Below are 23,561 nucleotides of genomic sequence, written 5' to 3'. Positions count from 1 at the left end.
TTTTTCCCCGGGATATTTTTTTTTACCTGGGTCACTGAACATGTGAAGGGTCCTGTGGTCTAGATTTTGCTCCTGAATCCTCATGGTGCCGCTTTACATCTTCTTTTGTCTTCTGTATTTATATTAATACTTGGGCCTAATACCTGGACATGTTCAGATTTAATTCCTTCGGCAAGTATATAGTATTGTTCTTCAGTCAGGAGGCACATATTATCTGGTGCTTCTCTTTTTATGATCAGCGCTTAGTACCAGATCCATTAATTCAGTAGGGATTGCAAAATGATGATATTCCAATCCCTCCTTTACAGTTCACAGTTCATATAGGAAAAGTACAGTACATTTCTAAATGAGGGGAGTTGGGAGGAAGTAGAAAAATATTTGAAGAAATAATGACCAAAAATTTTCCAGATTTGCTGAAAATTATAATCTCAGAGATGAAGAATATCAGTGAATCTCAAATACAAAAATCATAGAGCTAGAGTAAGCATATTATCAAATTGTTCAAGATCAGCAATAAAGAAAAAATCTTGGGAGTAGCAAGAGAATTAAGACATGTTAAATACAGAAGAACAAAGAGTAAGGATGTCAGATTTTTCATAAGAAAAAAGTGCAAGCAACAAAACAGTCAAGCAGCATCTTTAAAATATTTTAAAATACTATCTATAATTCTATATCCAGCAAACATATCTTTCAAAAATTCAGGCAAAATAAAGACTTTATGACTTTTATGTTAAAGGAGGTCCTTCAGATGAAAGGAATATAATATTAGATCTCAGTCTGGCTCACACAAATGAAGGGCCCTGGAAATGGTAGCTAAAGGTTTTCCTACCATCTGTGACAGCATGGATAGAACTTGAGGGCATGATTATGTGACATAAGTCAGACAGAGAAAGACAAATACTGTCTTTTCATTTGTGTCTTCTTTAATTTCTTTCAGCAATGTATTCAGTGTATAAGTCTTTCACCTCTTTGGTTATGTTTATTCTTAATATTTTATTCTTTTTGAGGCTATTGTAAGTGGGATTGTTTTCTTAATTTCCTTTTTAGATAGTTCATTGTTAGTGTATAGAAATGCAACATAGTTTCTTTGTTGAGTTTGTATCCTGCTACTTTGCAGAACTTGTTTATTCTAACAGTTTATGTGTGTGTGTGTGTATGTAGAATCTTTAGTGTTTTCTACGTAGAAGATCATGCCATCTGTGAACAGAGATAATTTTACATTTTCCTTTTCAATTTTTATACCTTTTATTTCTTTTTCTTGCTTAATTGCTCTAACTAGGACTTCAGTACTGTATTGGATAGAAATGGTGGGAGTTGACATCCTTGCCTTGTTCCTGATCTTAGAGGAAAAGCGTTCAGTTTTTCACCACTGAGTGTATTCAGATATAGCCTTTATTATATTGAGATACTTTCCCTTTATTTTTAGTTTGTTGAGAGTTTTTATCATGAAAGGATGTCAAATTTTGTCAAATTCTTTTCTGCATTGATTGAAATGATCGTGTGATTTTTATCCCTTATTCTGTTAACATAGTGTATCACATTAATTGATTTACATATGTTGAACCATCCTAGCATGGCAAAGATAAATATCACTTGATCATGGTGTATGATTCATTTAATGTGATGTTAAATTTAGTTTGATAGTATTTTAATGAGAATTTTTGCATCTGTGTTCACCTGGGATATTTGTCTATGGTTTAGTTTTCTTGTAGTGTCCTTGTCTGGCTTTGATATCAGAGTCATGCTGGCTTCATGAAATATGTTTGGAATTGTTTCTTTCTCTTTAATTTTTTGGAAGAGTTTGAGAAGGACTGACATTAATTCTTCTATAAATGTTTGGTAGAATTCACCAGTGAAGCCAACTGGTCCTGGTTTTTCTTTGTTGAGAGATTTTTGATTACTGATTCAATATCCTTACTAGTCATAGATGTGTTCAGAGTTTTTGTTTCTTCATGATTCTGTCTTGGTAGATTATATGCATCTAGGAATGAATCCATTTTTTTCTTGCTATATAATTTGTTGGCATCTAATTTTTCATAGTAGTCTCTTATAATCTATTTTGCTAGTGCTTAGTTGTTTCAGATGAGAAAGTAAATGTGTTTCCTGTTATACCAATTTGACCAGAAGCAGGAGTTCCATCCTGATTGATTTTAATTAATTTATTTTTATAGTGAAATATTACCATGTTTCTAACAATAAGAAATATACAAATCTTATACTCAGAAAATGTCACTCCCTCTCATTCCTTCCACCCCATTCTGTCCACCTTTCTTTTTACCTTGGTCCTACCTATTTCTTATAAGTGAGATATCTCATTGGTTTTCTGGTTTACCCATTTAGTTGTTTTTTTTTTCTTTTTTGCACTAAAAAATATTACATGTATATTTTATTATCCCTCCTCCTACTTACATAAAAGGTAGCATACTATAGTCTTTTGCATTTTGATTTATCAACCTATTCTGGGTATCACTTAGCAACCTTTCCTAGATATCACTACATATCAGTTCACGGAGATCTTCATTCTTTCTTATAATTTCATAGTAAGTATTCCCTTCTGCATATTCCATAGATAATTCAACCACTCTCCTAAGTCTGGGCATTTTGTTTATTTCTTGTATTTTGCATTTACAAACAATTTTGCATTGTGTAATCTGGTACATTTATATTTTCCTATTGTTGGAAGTTCAGGAATCCTGGCTCATCTTGGGCCAATTAGATGATGCAAAATTCTCCTCCAGATCTTAGTAATACACAGGCCTAAGATTTGTTTTTCATTGGAGCCTTTTGTTTTTCCAACACAAACTTGGGAATAAACAAATACCTTACCAACTTGTAGAGATAATAGGAGGAGTATTCCTAGTCCCTGCATGTCTTTGTCAGTTCAAGCTGCTATAACAAAAATACCAGAATGGGTGGCTTACACAGAAATCTATTTCTTACAGTTCTAGATGCTGGGAAGTCCGAGATCAAGGTGTCAGCTGATTTAGTTTTTGATGAGGACTCTCTTCTTGATTTGCAGACAGATATCTTCATTGTATCCTCCCATGATGGAGAGAGGGATCATCTCTCTCATGTCTGTCCTTAGAAAGGCACTAATCCCATTTATGAGGTTCCCACCTTCATGATCTAATTACCTCACAAAGTTTCCACCTCTAAATATGTCACATTGGGGCTTAGGGTTTCAACACAGGATCGGTGGAGGGACGTACACATTCAGTCGATAGCACCAAGGGTATAGTTTTTGAGGACCCCAGCTGTATGCATGAGTCTTAATTCCAGTTTCTTACCTTTCATAGTCCCAAGTCTTCTTCTGCTGCCCTCCCTTTTAATACAAGCCCATAGTTGTAACCCTGTTCTACAGACCTCCTTAAAAACTGCCAACTCCTTAAAAACTCTCCTAATTAATGTTTTACTTTTTTAAAATCACCTTCTTTTCTCTGGAACTTGGAAAGTTCCTTTTCTTTTATATAAATTCAGTTAGATATATATTTTTTAAACATTTTAAAATATTTGGGAGTTTGGAGAGGAAGGATTTTCATGTTAATTTAGACCACTAATTTTGCTGGGTAACTTACATGTACGCTTGCATGGACATACCTTCCACACACCATCTCTCTCCTCAGAGGAGATGCCCTGCATAAAACGTCCCAAGTAACTCAGTGAGGAATTAACTTGATTCTAGGGTCAACTTTTTGGTACACAAAGCATTTGGCTTTCACCCCAAAGAAATTTTCCATATCCAAATTCAGAAAAATCAACAATTAAGAAGGAAAATGGCTGGTTATAGCCAAGATGGAAGGAGGTGGCTGTGTAATTTTTGAAATGTGTAATTTTTGAAATGTAATTTAAAAAAAGTTAATTTAATTTAATTGTGTTATTTTATGTCATGTGCATTTTAGGTGATAATTTTAAAGAGAAATAAAATTCAAAGATTGGGTGCATCTGGACTCCACTTTTGGGTAAGCTTCAACATTTTTAACACAATTTCTTCAAATCCTTTTTTATTTCTATAAACTGAGTACAGATAATATGCTTTAAAAATGAATGATTTATAGTTAGTAAATATTATGAATAGCTACTTACATAAGGTGGGAAACACTCCTTAGTGACATCTACAAGTCATTTTCAAGAAGTTAGTTCATTTATTTCAGCACTACCCTCAGGCCTTTCTTCTTTACTTTTCCTTCTGCTATACCCTACTACCTTGCTTTTAATTTTTTTTCTATTTGCTTTGAGTTTCTTTCTTTAGGTTTACTAACCTTCTCTTCAAAATAACTCAGTCTGTAGTTCTGTCCCCACTTTCCCTTTTTCTTTTCTCTACATTTATCCATCATCTATCTTTCCTTTGGCTTCCAACTTTAGACTCTTATTATTTTTGTCCTTTTAACATTTTCCCTACAATCTCCCAGTCCCTTTTTATTTCAACTCAGCCACTACCTGATCTTTGTTTGACTTCTTTGCAAATGTACAAATGGATGACCCATATTACCTCTATATTTGTATGTTATGTTACAAAGTAAAATAAGTACCTTATTAAGTAGGCACTGCAATGACTAATTCTCATAATATCAGACAGATGACATTCTTTTTCTCTAGGTCTTTAATGTACTCCTACTAAAAAATAAAATCTACCATATTGAAGAACTCTATGATTACATATTTTATATTGGTACAGTAAAACTGGAAATGATAAGAGGGTAGATAGCCACTCAGAATACAAACAAACAAAATGGAATGAGTTGCCAGTTTCTTATTGCTGGAAGCATTCTCCCATCCCCTATGGTGAAAATACACTTGTTATTGAATATGACCCTTCTAATATTTGATTTTTTTTTACTTCAGAAAAATTGGCAAAGCTTGTTTTTTTAAAGATTAAACCAAGAAATCAACAGAAAATTTAAAGATTTTTATTTAATAATTTAACTCAAAAGGAAGTCAAAATTTTAATTACAAATTACTGAAAAATGACAACAAATAGAGCAGTATCTGTGGATGTTTAGGGAATTCTGCCAAAGTTGTGTTCAGAGGAAAATTTATTGTCTTAAATATTTTCAGTTTTAGACTGCAAAGAATAAAATGCTTTCAAGTCAAGAATTTCAAAGAAAGAAAAATCTAAGGAGAGAACAGTTAAGATATAATGAATGTTCAGCTTATATTTATGTTTTAAAACTGATATAATTAATACCATCAATCTCTTGCAAAAGGGAGAAATTAGTCATGGTAGTCATCTGAACAACGCAGAAGACATTCTGACTTTTTATGTCTTTTTTATGTCTTTTTTCTTATGTCTTTTTTATGGAAGACCATCAGAAAGAAATAGCAAAGCTATTTTGTGAAATAACACTTTTTCTTACAAAAACACCTGTTTTTGTAAAAAAAAGGGATAATCCATTCTTGTCAAATTGGGTTCATCCCAGGAGTGCAAAGATGTTTCTGTAAAATTTATAAATGTAAATTATCACACTAGCAAATTAAAGGAGAAAAATACTTTATGATCATCTCATTAGATGCAGAAAATAAATTTCATAAAATTAAACACCCATTTATGATAAAAACTCTTAGCACAGAAGAAGTAGCAGGGAGTTTACTTAACCCAATAAAATTCTTCAGCAGTCATTGGTTTTGCAGGAGAGATATTTGGAGTATTCCATTTATGAAGATCAAGATAAATATGTTTTTTCACATTTTATTAAAGGTTCAAACATGTAAAAGCAAGAAAGTAAATAACAGGATTAGAAAAGAAATGGAAAGAAAAATCAAAATTTATTATATCATTATTTACATATAAAACAAAATAATTATTAGAAATTATAAAAATTCAATAACATGGCTAGATATAAGATTAATATTCAAAAGTTAATTGCATTTCTACTCTTTGGCAACAAACAAAAACCATATTTTTGAAAATATGCCATATATATTAGGGAGAAAAAAATGCATAGTATCTGAATAAATCTAATATTTTTGAAATTTAAATTTTTTTAAAAAAATGTGTAAAACCACTTATCATGTAATAAGGATAAGGAAAATTACAACTTGAATGAGAAAAGGCAATAAAGAGATGTTAACACTCAGATGAGTAAGATGTTGGGATTATTTGGCAAGAATTTTAAACCAGTCATCATAAAAATACTTCAGTGAGCAATTATAAGTACTCTAGAAGCAAACAAAATATCACCAAAGAAATAGAAATTTTTTTTTTAAAAAAAGGAATAACTTGGGAATTTTTTAAAAAAAAGAATAACTTGAAAAATACTGTAACTGAAATAAAAAACAGTGAATGAGCTTCATAGAAGAATGAATATAACAAAGAAAGCAATTAGTGTACTTGAAGATAGAACAATAGAAATTACCCAATCTAAACAACAGAGGAAAAGTAACTGGAAAAAAATGATAGAGGCTTAGGGAAGTGTGGGACAATAACAGAAGATTTAATATTTGTATCATGGAAGTTCCACAGGAGAGGAAAAAGAGAGTGGGCCTGAAAAAGTATTTGAAGAAGTAATGGCATAAAATAGATAGCTAGTGGGAAGCAGCCGCATAGCACAGGGAGATCAGCTCGGTGCTTTGTGACCACCTAGAGGGGTGGGATAGGGAGGGTGGGAGGGAGGGAGACGCAAGAGGGAAGAGATATGGGGACATATGTATATGTATAACTGATTCACTTTGTTATAAAGCAGAAACTAACATACCATTGTAACGCAATTATACTCCAATAAAGATGTTAAAAAAAAAAAGAAGTAATGGCTGAGAACTTTCCAAATTTGGTAAAAGACGTAACTCTACAGAGTCAAGAAACTGAGTTAATCTCAAGCAGGATAAAGCCAACAAAATCCATGCCAAGACACATCATAATTCAACTTCTGCAAACTAAAGGCAAAGAAAGTCTTGAAAGCAGACAGGGAAATGATGCATTACCTTTAGGGCAAAACTGATTCGAATTTACAGCAGACTTCTCATCTGAAACTATGGGAGCCAGAAGGAGGTGGCACAACATTTGTAAATGCTGGAAAGAATTGTCAACCACAAGTTATATATCCAGTGAAAGTGTCTTTTAGGAATGAAGGGGAAAGTAAAACATATTCTCAGATGAAGGAAAACTAAGAATTTGTTGCTAGCAGAACAACCCTTAAATAATGATTAATAAAAGTCCTTGAAACAGGAAGTAAATGATGAGAGAAGGAATGTTAGAACATCCAGAAGAAGTAAAGGACAACAAAATGGATGCACATAAGTCTAAATATAATAGACTATTCTTCCCTTGAATATTTCTTTTCATGTGTTTTATTTTGTTGTTCTTTATCTAGATATTTGAGTCAAGCTTTTCATTTATTTACTTTCATTTTTATTGATAAAAGTTTATGAGGCCATGAATTTTCTTCTGATCATTGATTTACATGCATCCCTTAGTTTCTAATATGTAGTTTTCATTACCATATTTAAAAAAAATTTTTTTTTGAGTTTGTGTTTCCCTTTCACTTAAGCCTTATTAATAGGAGGTTTAATTTCCAGGAAGAAGGACCTTTTGGTCTTCTGACTTCTATCTATTTTGTTTATTTTCTAGATAATTCAAGGTAGTGCTTGGTTTTGTGGGACAATCATTTTGAAATTTCTGACATCTAAAATTTTAGGTGTTTCAGACCATGTAAGTACTTTCTAGTTAAAACATTAGAATTTCTATAAATATTTAGTTGGATGAAGACTTTGAAACCATCTATTTTTAAATGAAACCTCTTCATTTTATAGAGGTTAAGTGCCTTCTTCAAGGTCCCAAACTAGTTATTGGCAGAGTCAGTACTAATACCCTGCAGATCTTTTCAACCCACTAAGAAGAAAGTATATCAATGAATGGTGACTTAGCCTTCTAGGAAAAAAATACGTTAAGTAGTTGTTTATATTTTGGTTAAAATACAAATTGTTTGTTTAATAAGTTATTAATTCATTGTAAATGTTAACATATGAACAGTCTGTACTCAGCTTTGCAATATAGAACTCAAGATTTCAATATAGTTTTTTTTAATTTTATTTATTCAGTATAGTTTTATTTATAATTATAGACTAAAATTAAGATGTGATTTGATATTTTTAAAGTTCTTCTTGTATAAAGAGAATGATAAAAATTCTCTGTCTTTTCAACTTCTAGAAAATATATGGACCACATCCCTCATGCATGTTGTTTCTGTCTGTTTTAAGGCTAATACCTCAAATAATGGCCCTTTTCAAAGCAAAAGTTCCTATTAACTAGTTTGTTTTGGGAATAGAAAACAATGCATGATTTTAACTTTTGACTTTTCAGCACTTTCTGTTTGGATATGAGGATAGATGAGTGTATCATACAATAATCTACTCTGAAATTTACCTTATATAGTACTCTCCAATTAGGACTCTGTCTAATGCTGAAATTGCTTCAACTTTAACAAGGGATTATAGATAGTGGTTACTCTCTTAAAATGTCAAGTACTGTCACTATCCAGGAGAATTGAGCCTGCATACATGTTCATGTTAAATAAAATTTCAAAATGTAAGGATTTATTTGCCATTTATTGTTAGATCTGCAGAGTGGTTTACTAGGTTTATTTGTTGTTCTTAAATTTTTATTCTGTAGGGGGTATACATTTTATGGTAAACTTTATTTAGGCCTCCTAAGTTATTTATTAAGTTGGTCTGTTATTTTCTTTCTTGCCTTGCTCCACATTGTCACCCAACTCTTTACAAATCCTAAAACACACACACACACACACACACAAACACACCCCTTGGTATTCTTAAGTGACTTCTGTGTGACAGCTGTGAGAAAGACTTGAAACTAAAGTGGCTTGGTTAAATTATAATTAGTCACCAGGCCTATTCTAAATTAGAAAAATAAAGTTAACTGTAAATTATCCTTGGTACTGGTAGATAAGGGGAATCATGAATAAATGAAAACCATAGATAATCATCAAAGTTGATATATAATAATTTATGTCCTTGTAAAGTAGTTTGAGTTAATGTTTTGCATGCCAAATATTTTTCTTTATCTGGCCTTCTAAGAATGCAGTGTAAAAATAATTGTCTCACCGAAGTAGGTAATAAATAATCGGTAGAAAATAGTTCTACATTGGATTTGGTTGGTGGTGTTTATGTTAAAGTCCTTTGAGATCGAGTAACTAAATCAAAGTAGTATGTATAGTTGTTGTAATTCTCTTGAAGAATAGCTCTCATAGTTAATGGCTTGAATGTATGTCTGAAAAATTCAAGAAGCACCAAAAATTGTGCTCAATGTATGAGACTTTGTGAAAATGACAGTGCATGGAAAATTTGTTCATGATTTACAATGTGTGGTGAAAGGAGTTAACTGAAATTGTTTTTTTCTTGATAAATGATCTGATTATAAAATCTCATGATCAACTGCATGGTGGTTTGTGCCCAGCAGATGTTGATTTTAGCTCATTCTTTACATTATCACCTTCTCTGCTTGCTTTTTCTAAACTTCTTTTTCCTTTTCATTTCTCTTGCTATTTCTGTTTGTTTTCAATTTTCTTCATAATTCAGCACATAATGTGGTTCACTGTATTTTTTGTTTTTTTGGAGAGGCATCCATGTACCTTGGATTTATCTTCTCTGTAGAATTTGTTACTATTACATCAAACCAATTATTATTAACTATAATTATTTGTGTAATTTTAATTTGTTTTTATTTTCTTCCAGATTCGCCTGAGTGACCTTATTGCAGCCAGAATCTTAAGATATACAGATTTTGATACTTTAATTTACACCTGTGCTCCTGAATTTGACTTCATGGAAAAAGCGGTATGAATGTTTCTTTTTTTCTCTTCTACAGGTATGATGGGTTCTTGCTCTTAAGTTTTCCCTTTAATCAGAAACTCAAAAATTTTATTCAGAAACACCCAATTTACTTACTGTATCATTTTTTTATGGTAACTTTTGCTAATTATATGGCCTTCCTCACCTGGTTTATGTGTAAAATCAGTAAACAATGGCCCCTACCAGGGCGAGTGCATAATATACTGTATGACCCATAGTCAATTACTGTTACTACAGTTCACTTACTTTTAATAATCTAGGTCAGTTGGAGGTATGAGACCACTCAGGAAATATAAACCCGAATTCTTGTTTTTGTTTTTTAAAAATTCAGTTTTTTTCACTTAACATCCCAAATATTACAAACTTTTAAAATAAGACATTGCCAAGAAAGATATACTACTAATCATCTATTATTCTCTTATCTATCCAATCAGTCATACATTTATTCAGAAACAATTATTGACCACTAATTATCTGTGAGGCAGTTTGTAGTCGGACTATGAAGAGTAAAATGACTTGATTCCTGCCTTCAAGAAATATATAATTTTGTTACATGGTAAATCACTCTCTATCACGATTCACGAGAACTATTTAGCTGCTGCTATTATTTTAGTACTTACTCATACTTACAGTAATTACTTAGTGTAACTTCATTGTTAGTTCTATAGTTTCACAAATGAAAATAATAGAATTTGCAGCCCAGGAAATGATAATCTAGGGCCCAGGGATCAGTAAACACACATTTTAAACTTACTATTATATAATAGAAATAAAGAAAAGATAAAACCAAAAGAAAGGAAAAAATAATATCCATAGCTAATTTTAATAGTTTTTATCGTTAAAACTATTTGATATATTTGTGTAACTATTTTATAATTTTGATTCTTGTATTAGAACATGAAACTCAATAAATATATAGTCTGTTAATGACAAAGGTATCTTTTACCTTTACAAAATCTTATTGTGACACTCAATTTGACATACATTTTCATTCATTTAATGTAAAATTTAATAAATAATTATTTTGAATAATTTGCTATATTTCAGACACCACTGAGATACACAGAGACATTGTTGCTTCCAATCGTTATGGTGATTACTTATTTTATCTTTAAAAAGGTATTTAAAAATTTTTTCACTTGCTTTTGGGTTCAAGACAAGGACTTAGATTAATGCTGATAGCTCAGAATTCTGTCTTACTTTTAGGATGAACTCTTCCCTCCCTAAAAAACTTTTTTTATTCAGATTTTTCTTTATCTAGTATTATGTGGGTTTTTTTCTGAAAGCCACATTAGAAAAGATATTTTTACTTATTCTTTCGAAAGAAATTTGTCAGTTACCCACTATGTTCTAAGAACTACGTTAACAAAGTAGGTACACTGAGATAAATAAGACAAGCCCAGCCCTATCTTGAAACTCACAGTCTGAGCCAGGGGGAACATTCAGCAAATAATTTCCCAAATGATTAAATAATTGCAATTGTTACAGGTACTAAAAAAGAAAAGTACAATGACCACTTTGGTATCTTTCAAATATAAAGCACATTCAAAAAAGTCTTGATCCATTTTGAGACATGAATAGGAGAAATTTGTATAGCCATTAAAATATCATTCTCTACTGTTCACTGTTTTCACAAAAAAACAAAATGTTATCACAGTAGAAGAAATAATGTTTAAAATACCACTGGAAGATTTTCTTGGTCTGGGAGTAGTTTATCCGAAAGTCTGGTTAAAGACAGTGGATCCTCAGTTTTTAGCAATTTTGAACCATCTTTATTTTTATTGTTTAAAAGTTGTCCTGCCTTAAGTCAGTATGTATTTTATGCTTTTAAGCAGATAACAGTAACATGATTTCTCTACTGTCATACGAAGTGTGGTTCTGTTGAAGCCAGTGTTCTAAATTTAAAGTCAAATTGCCTATCTTCCCTATGTAGTTCCAGTTCCCACGTTTCTCATTCCTTTGTTTTCACATAGAAGATGAATAATTTATGAGTGAGAAAGGCATCTCCCTGTACATCTGTGTTGTTTCACCCTTGATCCAGTTCCCCAGGGACAACGTGCAAAGAGTCAGGATAGATACGAATGGGTAAACTACACACAGGTTTGCTGCTTTCCATTGCTTTGGCCCTACTTAGCTCAAGCTGCAGATTTTCTCCACTAGCATATTTCTCTATTCCATCATGGCAATTTGTGTTATTCTTACAAGGCTCCACTTGGGGGGGACTAATGCAAGAATTAACTGTTCCGTGGGGAGATATCTAGCACAGGAGAAAATGATAACTAGATCTACTATTAACTATTTTAAAAATAAAGATACAAGATCTAAGACTCATAAACATAATACTAGCCCCCAAACATACCACAGCTCAAACCGTGCACGTGCAGTAGCAGGCGCATGCGTGCATACACACACACACACACACACCCCCACCCCCATCCCTGCAGCCATTAAAGCTTAACTCCTTTCTGCATCCACATAAACACCTCAGTCTTTATTTTTCCTGTTATGGCTTATTTTCCACCTCAGGGATACTTCTGATGTTCATTTAACTTTTCACTTGTGTGAAATCACTTCTGAGAAGGAAAGGAGGAAGGCATGTCTAGTATGATTTCCTGTAACACTATTGAATCTTAGACTCCTATAAATGCCTATATTCTATTACCTATACCTTTGAATAGGCTTTTGCTTGCCAAAAAGACTGATAATCTCATTTTCATTACTTGAAACATTCGTCCATGCAGGATGCCCTTGAATCAATGAGAGAAGTTAAAAATTCTGAACTTAGATTTAATTTAACATTAGAGTAGAAATTTTGTTACGTATTTTTTTCAATGTTTATCTGTGAGTTACAAGCCACATATCATGCAGAGTGCAAAATTTTAAGTTCCCCGTAAATTTCTTAAGTTGTGTGTAATTGCTGCTAAAGCTTCTTTGGCCAAAGTTAGCTTCCACTTTTTTTGCCTTCACTCCTCCCTCTCTCATCATCATCTGGTACACTTTATTATTATTATTTTTTTTGGCTGAGCCACGCAGAGTCTTAACCACTGGACCACCAGGGAAGTCCCATTTTGATAAGTGCTCTTAAGCCTTCTGTAGCAGTCACTTCAGGCTGAGGTAGATCAGGCAAGCAGATACGCCATAGCTAATTTTATAATAATCAGGAGTTTGAGTGAAGCAGGCATATAGACTGTGTAGATAGAGAGAAATTCCTAATTCGCTTAGAAGGTCAAGATAAAATAGTCTCTGAAAGTACCTGGAGGAAGCTGCCTCCTTTGTGGAAACCAATCCCCCACCTACAACCCACCTGCCTCCCAGTAAAATATAAACTTAAACACTGTTAAGAAGTTATCCACATATAAAAAGCTTAGAATTTTAGAGCTGAAAGATTTGCTCCAATACTTTTTTTTTTTAAATAGAAAAGGAGGTTACAACTTCAAGAAATTATTTGCCTGAGGTAGAGCTGGAACTAAACTGTTTCTGAGGACTCATTTTAACAATAAAAATACTTCTTTCTAGTGGGGGTATTTTTGTTAATGAATCAGGCCATTTTAAACGTCACTTAATTCCTTAGAAATTTCATCGATTTGATTTTATTCACAGGCTTTTCGTGATATTTTATGTGTCTTATCTGCAAACACTTATCTGAGGTAATTATTTCATAGTTGTTTTTAAACCATACTATATTCAGTTATTAAATAACTTACTGTAATATCAGTTTTCCAAATGAATATACAATAAACTTCAGCATTATGATTACAAAAGGAAACATGAACCAAACTTAGATGTCTTCTTAAAAAAAAAAAGACTGAATGTATTATTCTTATGGCTGTCTCTCTTTTATGCATTTGGACTTGTTTTGAAGGATTTATATTTGTGAATTAACTCAAAGTTTAAATTGATTTAGTTTAATTTTGATATACCACTACAATTTAAAGTCAGTAAACAGAAGTAAGCTAGTTTTATTTTGGCTATTCTTTTTTTTTTTTAAACTTTCAGAGAAAGCATACTTGTTTTTCTGAATATTCATGAAATAACTTTTCCTACATTATTGTTAAAACTGCTTGTTTTATTGCATTTCTTTGTGGTTTTATTAGTCACTAGAATTATGGGATAAACAAATATGAGCAAAATATAACTCAAATCACACATTGCTATAGGACATGAGAATTGTGAAGAAAACTTCCTTCTGAGGAAAATTTTACCTCAGATTACATTTAATATTTGTAGATATGTTCATTAGATGGATTATTTTTAATAAAATTTATTTTAGGACAGTTTTAGATTTACAGAAAAATTCTGAAGATAGAATAGAGAGTTTCCATGAACCCTGTACCCCATGCTTATATTTTCAGTAAACAGTTTTGTATGGTAGCCAGAAGAGCTAATTAGAATCTTATGGTTGAAATGGTAACATCTTGTTTGTTGAAACTGTTTCCAAATCAAGAAGGTTAGTAGATCCACTCTACTTTGTTCTGGTCAGATGGAGCCCGGGGGAACATGTCTTGACATTCTAAAAAGAATGTTTTTAGAGCCCTGAAAACTGTTCACTTAAGGAATGCATGAAGAGACCTGGGATATTTAATTGGATAATAGAAGGTTGAGAGGTACATGGCAGCTGTCTTCAAACATTTGAGAGAGTATAAGGTGGAAGATGACAGACTTGAGGGAGCCAATTGGTGGAAGGAAGATACTTAGCTCAAAGTTAGGAGGTCTTTCTTGGCGATTACATTCCTGAAAGTGATGGCTATGGGCAGAGTGGCCTTTAAATCACAAAAATAATACAGTTGACTGTTGAACAACATGGATTTGAACTGCATGGGTCCACTTATTTGCAGATTTTTTTCCAAGAATAAATACTACACTATTACTAGATCTGTGGTTGTTTGAATCCCGGGATACGGAGGGACCAAGTATATGGAGGGCCAACTATAATTTACACTCGGACTTTCAGCTGCGCCCCTCACCTCCATGTTGTTCAGGAGTCAACTATATGCTTATAGTAATACAATCAGAAAAAATAGTATATCAAGAAAAGAGGAAATGTTTGCCTCTCTTACATGTACTCCTCAATTTGTGCTGATTGTAAGTGGCTTTGTATGTATCATTCCAGAAAACATTTCTGAAAACCCAATGTACTGTTTAAATGGTATTATTCTGTAACTTTTATGTAACAGCGTGTCTTGGGCATCTGCCTAGATCTTCCTCATACTTTGTACTACAAAGTCTCCAGGTTTTATTGTTCAGCATCACGAGTGACTATCATGTAATTAGCCATTCCCACATCAGTGGACATTTAGATTATATTTATCTTTTTGTCATAACAACCAGTGCTATGAGTAATTAACATCCTTGTACACATTCATTTGGACACTTATTTCAGTATTTAGAATATTTAATATTTGAAGTATTTGATATGGGACTGCTAGACCATAAGGTATGAATTTTTATAATTTGATGGATACTGAGAACTTATAATGGTGAGAGTGTCCATTTCTCTGCATCTCCATGAACACCACTGTTATTAAACTTTTAACATTTTCTAACTGATAGTTTTTTTTTGTTTGTTTTGTTTTTTTTGTTTATTTATTTATGGCTGTGTTGGGTCTTCGTTTCTGTGCGAGGGCTCTCTCCAGTTGCGGCAAGTGGGGGCCACTACTCATCGCGGTGCGCGGGCCTCTCACCATCGCGGCCTCTCTTGTTGCAGAGCACAGGCTCCAGACGCGCAGGCTCAGTAATTGTGGCTCACGGGCCTAGTTGCTCCGTGGCATGTGGGATCTTCCCAGACCAGGGCTTGAACCCGTGTCCCCTGCATTGGCAGGCAGACTCTCAACCACTGCGCCACCAGGGAAGCCCTGATAGTTTTTTAAAAAGTAACTCACCTTACAAGTCTTTGCCAGTGAAGTTTTACATCTTTCCATATGTCTGTTGGCTATTTGTGTTTCTTTTTGACCATTTGAAAATTGATTTGTGATGTCTTTTTATATTATAGACAATAATCTTTTGTCTGTTATGTGTATAACATAGTTTATTCTAGGATATCAGTATATAGTTTATTAATGGTCATTGCTTTATAGAAGTTTAAAATTTGTATACAATCACAACTGTACACTTGCTGTGTTTTCTGTGTTAATTTGTGTGCTTAGAAATACTTCACATCAAAATCATAAAAGTATTTCCCCGTATTCTCTTTCATAGTTTTCATTTTTGCCAAATAAATATGTGTATATATAAAGTATACAATACAATGATTTGATATACATATATGTCGTAAAGTGATCACCACAACCAAGTGAATTAACACATCCAGCACCTCACAGAGTTACCTTGTGTGTGTGTGAGAACACTTAAGGGCTACACTTTTAGCGAATGTCAAGTATATAATGCAGTATTATTAAGTATAGTCACTATGCTATACATTGCTTCCTCAGACTTTCATCTTATAACTAAAAGTTTGTACCCTTTAAAGAACATCACGTCATTACCCCCAGTCCCCAGACCCTGGCAACCACCAGTCTACTCTCAGAGTTTGACTTTTTTTTGGTCTTTTTTAGATTCCACATGTGAGTGATACCATAAAATATTTGTCTTTCCCTGTCTTCCCTGTTTCACATAGTGTAATGCCTTCCAGGTTCATCCATGTTGTTGCAAATGACAGGATTTCCTTGTTTTTTATGGGTGAATAATAATCCATTGCACATATGTGCCATATTTTCTTTATTCATTGTTTGCCCTAAAACAAATGGACTGCCAGATATTTCTCCAACAAAGATGGGTTTATTGGGGGTCACCAGAGGATTGCACTTTGAGGTTTACAACCATGGTGAGCCACATGCAAGTCCCTGCACAGCAAGGAGAAGAGAACACTTTCATAGAGGGGAAAACGAAGTTGGGAGAGCTATAGTAAACCAAAAGTCCATGGCTTTTCATTGGCTGAATCCTTGCCAGGAAAGAAGAGGAATCCTTCTTCTTCCTGTTGGACTCTGCTGTTGTTACAGGGCATGAAAGTTCCCCCTTCTTGTCTCCAACTCTATTTAATTGAGATTTCTATTTATTAATTTATTTTACTTTCCCCCTTTTGATCAAGACCTTTCTCTGAAAGCATCATTGATCAAGAGTCAGGTTTTCTAGTTTCAGCAGCTTTTTGTCCCTCAGTGCCAGGAAGGACCTTTCCTGAGCGTAGTGTCTCACATCAGAGGAAAAGCGCACAGATTGGAAACCTATTGAGGTCACATGCGAGTAACAAGGAGGGTGGGAGGGAGTACTCGCAGGTGTTTTTTTATCTAAAGTTCATATGTTATCAAGATCCTAGATATTTGTGATCATCTGAAGTGTTATGTCATCCTTAAAAGTTTGATGACAAACTTCCAACAGTCCTGGCCTGGATATCCTGGGAAAGCTGTCTCATCAGATGTCATCTACGTCAGTTCTGGGAAATCTTTACTTTCAAGTCACCAGATGATGTGCAGGTCCAGTCAGGGTTCTGTACTTTCTTTAGGTGTGTCACATGAATCCAAGAGTCTGTTCCTTGGATTCTGGTGGCATAAGGGTTGGTTAGCAGTACCTGATAGGAGCCCTTCCAGCAAGGTTGAAGAGAGTTCTTCTAGAGGTGTCTCTTCCAATACGTAAAATCTCCAGGTTGCAAGGTGTGATGGTTAAGGTTTTTGTCTCCCAAGAATGCACTGTGAAAAGATTGCTCTAATAAAACATGGTTATTTTATTTTATTTTTTTAATGCTAATGTTACAGTTTAATGAACTGTGTTTAGTGCTTTACATAATTGATCTTGTCTAATCTTTGTAAAAAAAGTCAGCAAAGTAGACATTATTAGACAACACTGAGAATGGGATTCTTCTGCTCAACTGGCAGGTGGAGATCGAGTTTGATGCCAGATCTGACTACTGAGCCAGTGATCTTAACTCTTCACTCTGCTGCCTTTCACAGCCATGTGCTTGGGACTTCAGTTCCTACTTCTTATCTTCACTTCTCTAAAGCAGTCCCTGGGTTTTCAGCTAAATCCCACAGCCAAACCTCTGGTTGACTGAAAAAACAAATCAACCAACAACCAATGGGAAATCATCTTGCAATAGGCCAACGGAGATCTTGACAGGCATTTCATCCAAGATTGAAAAATAACCAAGGGTTGTAAGAATTGGGTGTCAGCAACAGAATGACATTTTGAATTGAGACAGTGATTTTAGTTTCTTCATGGCATAATGGTAGAAATTATTCTTAAATAGAACACCTCCTGAGATAATATAGGTCAGTAGTTGTTTGTATTCAGGTTTAAGTGCTTCAGGGAAGGTGCCAGGTGACCATCAAGCATGTGACCTGAAGCCATCTCCCCACATCCCTTCACAATAACACTCTTAATACTTGGTGGCTATAAGGCACTTTTAATTTGGAATCTAAACAATGTCCTTAACAGAACCCTGTCTTATTTGCAAGGCTCCCTGAAGAAGACAGTGGGTGAACTGCATGCTGCCAATTCTGCTTCTGTGGTCACAGCCCAGACCTTGCCATTGCCTGAAACTGCTCCTTTTAAGAAATCCCACCTGGTACCCACATGCTTGCATTCCTCTTCTCCCCGCTCACTAAATCTGTTTGTTCTTCAGCTGCCTCAAGGCGCCAAGATCTCAACTGCTCTAATCTAATCGTCATTCCTGGTTTGCTTTCTGACACAGCCTGGAATCCATGGTCAATGTCTATTATGGTTTCTTATCAAGAATTCTCAACTCCCTGGTCTTTCCTCTGCGTATGCTCTATGGTTCACACCTCTCTGTTGGTCTAGCAGTCTCCACTCTCTTCTGCACAGTAGAGATGATTACATATTAACGAATGACAGTGACTCCACCAAAAGAGCTGGTTCCTGGCAACTTCTAAGGCTACCAGTGCTACTCTTTAGGTCTATTATTTTAGGTACCTTTCTTTCCTGCTTCCCTTTGTTGGCTGTTTCTGACCTCACATCTCTCCTTTAAGCCCATTCCCCAAAACATGGTTATTTTTAATAGAAACAATTATGCCTTTGTGATATTGGAGTATCTCTCCCTTTGTAAGCTGTAAGTCAGAAGAAGCAGGAGCCAAGTGCCTTGAGAATCCTGTGACTCTCTCAAAGGGTAAGAGTTCCAAAAGTGGTGGATCTAAGATTTAGAAGGACCAACAGCAGTGCTTTTAGAAATACACCATTCATCCATCAGCAGACACTTAGGGTGTTTCCGTGTCTTGGCTATGATGAATAATGCTGCAATGGACTAGAAAGTGCAGATATCTCTTCAGGATATGGATTTTTATTCCTTTGGATGTGTTCCCAGCAGTGGGATGGCTTGATCATATGGTAGTTCTATTTTATTTTTTTGCGGAACCTACATACTGTTTTACACAATGTTATACCAATTTACATTCCCATCAACAGTCCACAAAGGTTCCCTTTTCTCCACATCTTCACCAACATTTGTTATCTCTTTTCTTTTTGATAATAGCCATTCTAATAGACATGAGGTGATATCTCATTGTGGTTTTGAATTGCATTTCCCTGGTAATTAATGATGTTGAGCACATTTTCATGTACCTGTTGACAATTTATTGACAATTTATGTATATTCTTTGGAAAAATGTTCAGGTTTTTTGCCATTTTAAAATCAGATTTTTTTTTTTGCCATTTAGTTGTATGAGTTCCTTCTATATAGATACTTCAGATATTAACCCCTTATCAGGTACACAGTTTGCAAATATTTTCCCCCATTCTGTAGGTTTCTTTTTCATTCTGTTGATTGTTTCCTTTTTGTGCAAAAGCTTTTAAGTTGATATTGTCACCCTTTTTTATTTTTGCTTTTGTTGCCTGTGCTTTTGGTGTCAAGTCCAAAAAAGTCATTACCAAGACCACTGTCAAGAAGCTTTTCCCCTTTGTTTTCTCATAGTAGTTTTATGGTTTAAAGTATTAAATTTAAGCCTTTCATCCATTTCCACTCAATCTTGGTGAGTTGTGTAAGACAAGAGTTAATTTCATTCTTTTGCATGTGCTTGTCCAGTTTTCCCAACATTATTTATTGAAAATGCTGTCCTTTCTCTGTGCATGTTCTTAGTGCCTTTGTCAAAGATAAATTGGCAATTTATGCATGGGTTTAATACTGGGTTCTCTATTCTGTTCCATTGGTCTATGTGTCTTTTTTATGCCAGTCTCACACTGTTTTGATTCCTATAGCTTTGTAATATAGTTTGAAATCAGGGAATGTAATACCTCTAGCTTTGTTCTGCTTTTCTCAAGATTATTTTGGAAATTCAGGGTCTTTTGTGGTTTCATATGAATTTTAAGATTGTTCTTTCTATATCTGTGACAAATGTCATTGGAATTTTGTTAGGGATTGAATTGAATCTGTAGATCACTTGGGGTAGTATGGACATTTTAACAACATTAATTTTTCCAAACCAAACGCATAGAGTATCTCTCCATTTAATTGCGTCGTCTTCAATTTCTTTCATCACTGTCTTACAGTTTCAGTATACAAGTCTGTCTCCTCCTCAGTTAAATTTATTTCTAGGTACTGCAAACATGGACAATTTTATTTCTTCCTTTCTGATTTTGATGCCTTTTGTTTCCTTTTCTTGCCTTATTGCCCTGTCTAGGACTTTTAGTACTATGTTGAAGATAAATGGCAAGAGTGGGCATCCTTGTTTTGCTCCCGATCTTAGAGGAAAAACTTTGAGCTTTTCACCATTGAGTGTGACGTTAGCTGTGAGCTTGTCATATATTGCCTATATTATATTGTCTATACCTAATTTGTTGAGAGTTTTTTTTGTTTTTATCATGAAGGGGTTTTGGATTTTGTCAAATGCTTTTCCTGTCTCTATTGCGATGAGCACATGATTTTTATCTTTCATTCTGTTAATGTAGTGTATCACATTTATTGATTTGTATATGTTGAACCATCCTAGCATTGCAAAGATAAATCCCACTTGATCATGGTTTATGATCCTTTTAATGTTATGTTGAATTTGGTTTCTACTATTTGTTAACTCTTGTTGGAAGAGTTTGAGAATGATTGGCATTAATTATTGTCTAAATGTTTGACAGAATTCTCCAGTGAAGCCATCTGGTCTTGCAGGGTTTTTTTGTTGGGAGACTTTTGATTACTAATTCAATCTCCTTACTAGTTTTAAGTCTGTTCAGAGTTTCTATTTCTTCCAGTTCAGTCCTGGTAGATTGTATGTTTCTAGGAAAGTATCCATTTCTTCCAGGTTGTCCCATATGCTGGTTTATAATTGTTTATACAGTTTCTTATGATTCTTTGTATTTAGTTGTAATGTCCTCTCTTGCATTTATGATTTTCTTTATTTGAGTCTTTTTTTCTCAGTTCAACTAAAGGCTTGTCAATTTTGTTTATCTTTTCCAAAAAAAAAAAACACCTCTTAATTTCATTGATTTTTTTCTATTATTTCGTCTCTCTATTTCAGTTATTTCTCCTCTGATGTTTATTTTCTTCCTTCTAATTCTGGGCTTAGTTTTTTCTTCTTCTAGTTCCTTGAGGTGTATAGTTAAGTTGTTTATTTGAACTCTTTCTTTTTTCTTAATGTAAGCATTTATTGCTATAAACTTCCCTCTTAGAATTGCTTTTGCTGCATCTCATAAATTTTGGTATGTTGTATTTCTATTTTCATTTGTTTCAGGATACTTTCTGATTTCCTTTTGATTTCATCTTTAACCCATTGATTGTTCAGGATTATATTTGTGAATTTTCCAGCTCTCCTACTTCTAATTTCATACTGTTGTGGGCAGAAAAGATACTTGATATGATTTCAATCTTAAATTTGTTAAGACTTGTTTTGTGACCTAACATATGATTTATCCTGGAAAATGTTCCATGTGTGCTTGAGGAGAATGTGTGCTCTGCTGCTGTTGAATATAGTGCACTGTGTGTATGCTTAGGTCCAGTTAGTCTAAAGTGTAGTTCAAGTCCAATATTTCCTCAATGATTTTTTGTCTGGATGATCTATCCAATGTTAAATTGGGTATTTAAGTCCCCTGGAATTATTGTGCTGCTGTCTATTTCTCCTCTCCTATCTATTAATATTTGCTTAATATAGTTAAGTGTCTTAATGCTGGGTGCATATAGATTTAGAATTGCTATATCCTTTTGATGAAGTGACCCCTTTATCATTCATTATATAGTGACTTTCTCCTTTGTGTCGTTACATTTTTCAACTTAGTCTGTTTCACCTGATTTTATATATACATATAATATATTATATATATATATATATATTTACCCCTGCTTTCTTTTCATTTCCATTTGTGTGGAATACCTTTTGTCATCCCTTCACTTTTTTTTTTTTTTTTTTAATTAATTAATTAATTAATTTATTTATGGCTGTGTTGGGTCTTCGTTTCTGTGCAAGGGCTTTCTCTAGTTGTGGCAAGCGGGGGCCACTCTTCATCGCGGTGCGCGGACCTCTCACCATCGCGGCCTCTCTTGTTGCGGAGCACAGGCTCCAGACGCGCAGGCTCAGTAATTGTGGCTAAGGGGCCCAGCTGCTCTGCGGCATGTGGGATCTTCCCAGACCAGGGCTCGAACTCGTGTCCCCTGCATTAGCAGGCAGATTCTCAACCACTGCGCCACCAGGGAAGCCCCATCCCTTCACTTCTACTTCATGTGTATCCTTCAAGGTAAAATAAGACTCTTATAGGCAGCATAATTGGGTCTTTTTTTTTTATTCATTTAGCCACTCTGTATCTTTAGATTAGAGAATTTAATCAATTTATACTTAAAGTAATTATTGATAGATGAGGACTTATTTTTGCCATCTTGTTTTCTTTCTGTTTTGTAGTTTCTTTCTTCCTCTCATACTATCTTCCTTTATCACTTGATGATTTTTCATAGTGGTATGCTTTGATTCCTCTATCTTCTGTGTATCTACTATAGGTTTTTACTTTGTGGTTATCGTGAGGCTTACATAATACATCTTATAGTTTTGAGTCTATTTTAAGCTGATAACAACTTAACTTCAACTGCATATAAAAATTCTGCCTTTTTACTTCCCTTGTCCCCATTTTATGCTTTTGATGTCACAATGTGGATCTTCTTATATTGTGTATCCATTAATAAATTATTGTAGCTATATTTATTTTTTAATGCTTTGGTCTTTTTATACTAGAGTTAGGTGATTTACACACCACTACTACAGTATTAGCGTATTCTGAATTTGACTGTATAGTTACTTTTACTAGCAAGTTTTATACTTTCATGTGTGTTCATGTTACTAATTAGCATTCTTTCGTTTCAGCTTGAAGGACTCCCTTTAGCATTTCTTATAAGGCAGGTCTAGTGATGATGAACTCCCTCAGCTTTTGTTTGTCTGGGGGAGTCTTTCTCACCTTCATCTGAAGGACAGCTTTGCTAGGTAAAGTATTCTTAGATGGCAGATTTTTTATTTGAGCAGTTTGAATATCCCATTCTCTCCTGGCCTCCAAGGTTTCTGTTGAGAAATCTGCTGATAGCCTTACAGGGGTTCCCTTATATGAGATGATTTGCTGTTTTCCAAGTTCATTTTTTATCTTTGATTTTGACAGTTTTATTATAATATATCTAGTGAATTTGGGAAAGGTCACGTATGAGCCTCCTCTACTTGGATGTCCATATCTCTCCCCAGAGTTAGCAAGTTTTCAACCATTATTCCCTAAATAAGATCTCTACCCTGTTATTTATATGTTTATTCATGGACATTTTAATCTGAACACTCAAATCTTTCTTTAGCTCAGGGGATAGT

The 23,561-nt window shown here is 34.0% G+C and overlaps 1 protein-coding gene across 1 annotated transcript in view; it reads left to right on the top strand.

Moving 5' to 3' along the window:
* Positions 1-23,561, top strand: part of DPY19L2 (dpy-19 like 2) — a 91,444-nt gene that overhangs the window by 41,382 nt on the left and 26,501 nt on the right. The window contains exons 12-16 of the mRNA XM_082399503.1: positions 3,900-3,959; positions 7,565-7,645; positions 9,688-9,789; positions 10,852-10,923; positions 13,405-13,451. Of these exons, the coding sequence (XP_082255629.1) occupies positions 3,900-3,959; positions 7,565-7,645; positions 9,688-9,789; positions 10,852-10,923; positions 13,405-13,451 (362 nt within the window). The remainder of the gene's footprint in view (positions 1-3,899; positions 3,960-7,564; positions 7,646-9,687; positions 9,790-10,851; positions 10,924-13,404; positions 13,452-23,561) is intronic.

This window comes from Balaenoptera borealis (genome assembly GCF_965194805.1).
Source record: "Balaenoptera borealis genome assembly, chromosome: 7".
Lineage (NCBI taxonomy): Eukaryota > Metazoa > Chordata > Mammalia > Artiodactyla > Balaenopteridae > Balaenoptera > Balaenoptera borealis.
The sequence above is the reverse complement of the archived record's forward strand: the minus strand, read 5'-3'. Positions and strand labels throughout refer to the sequence as shown.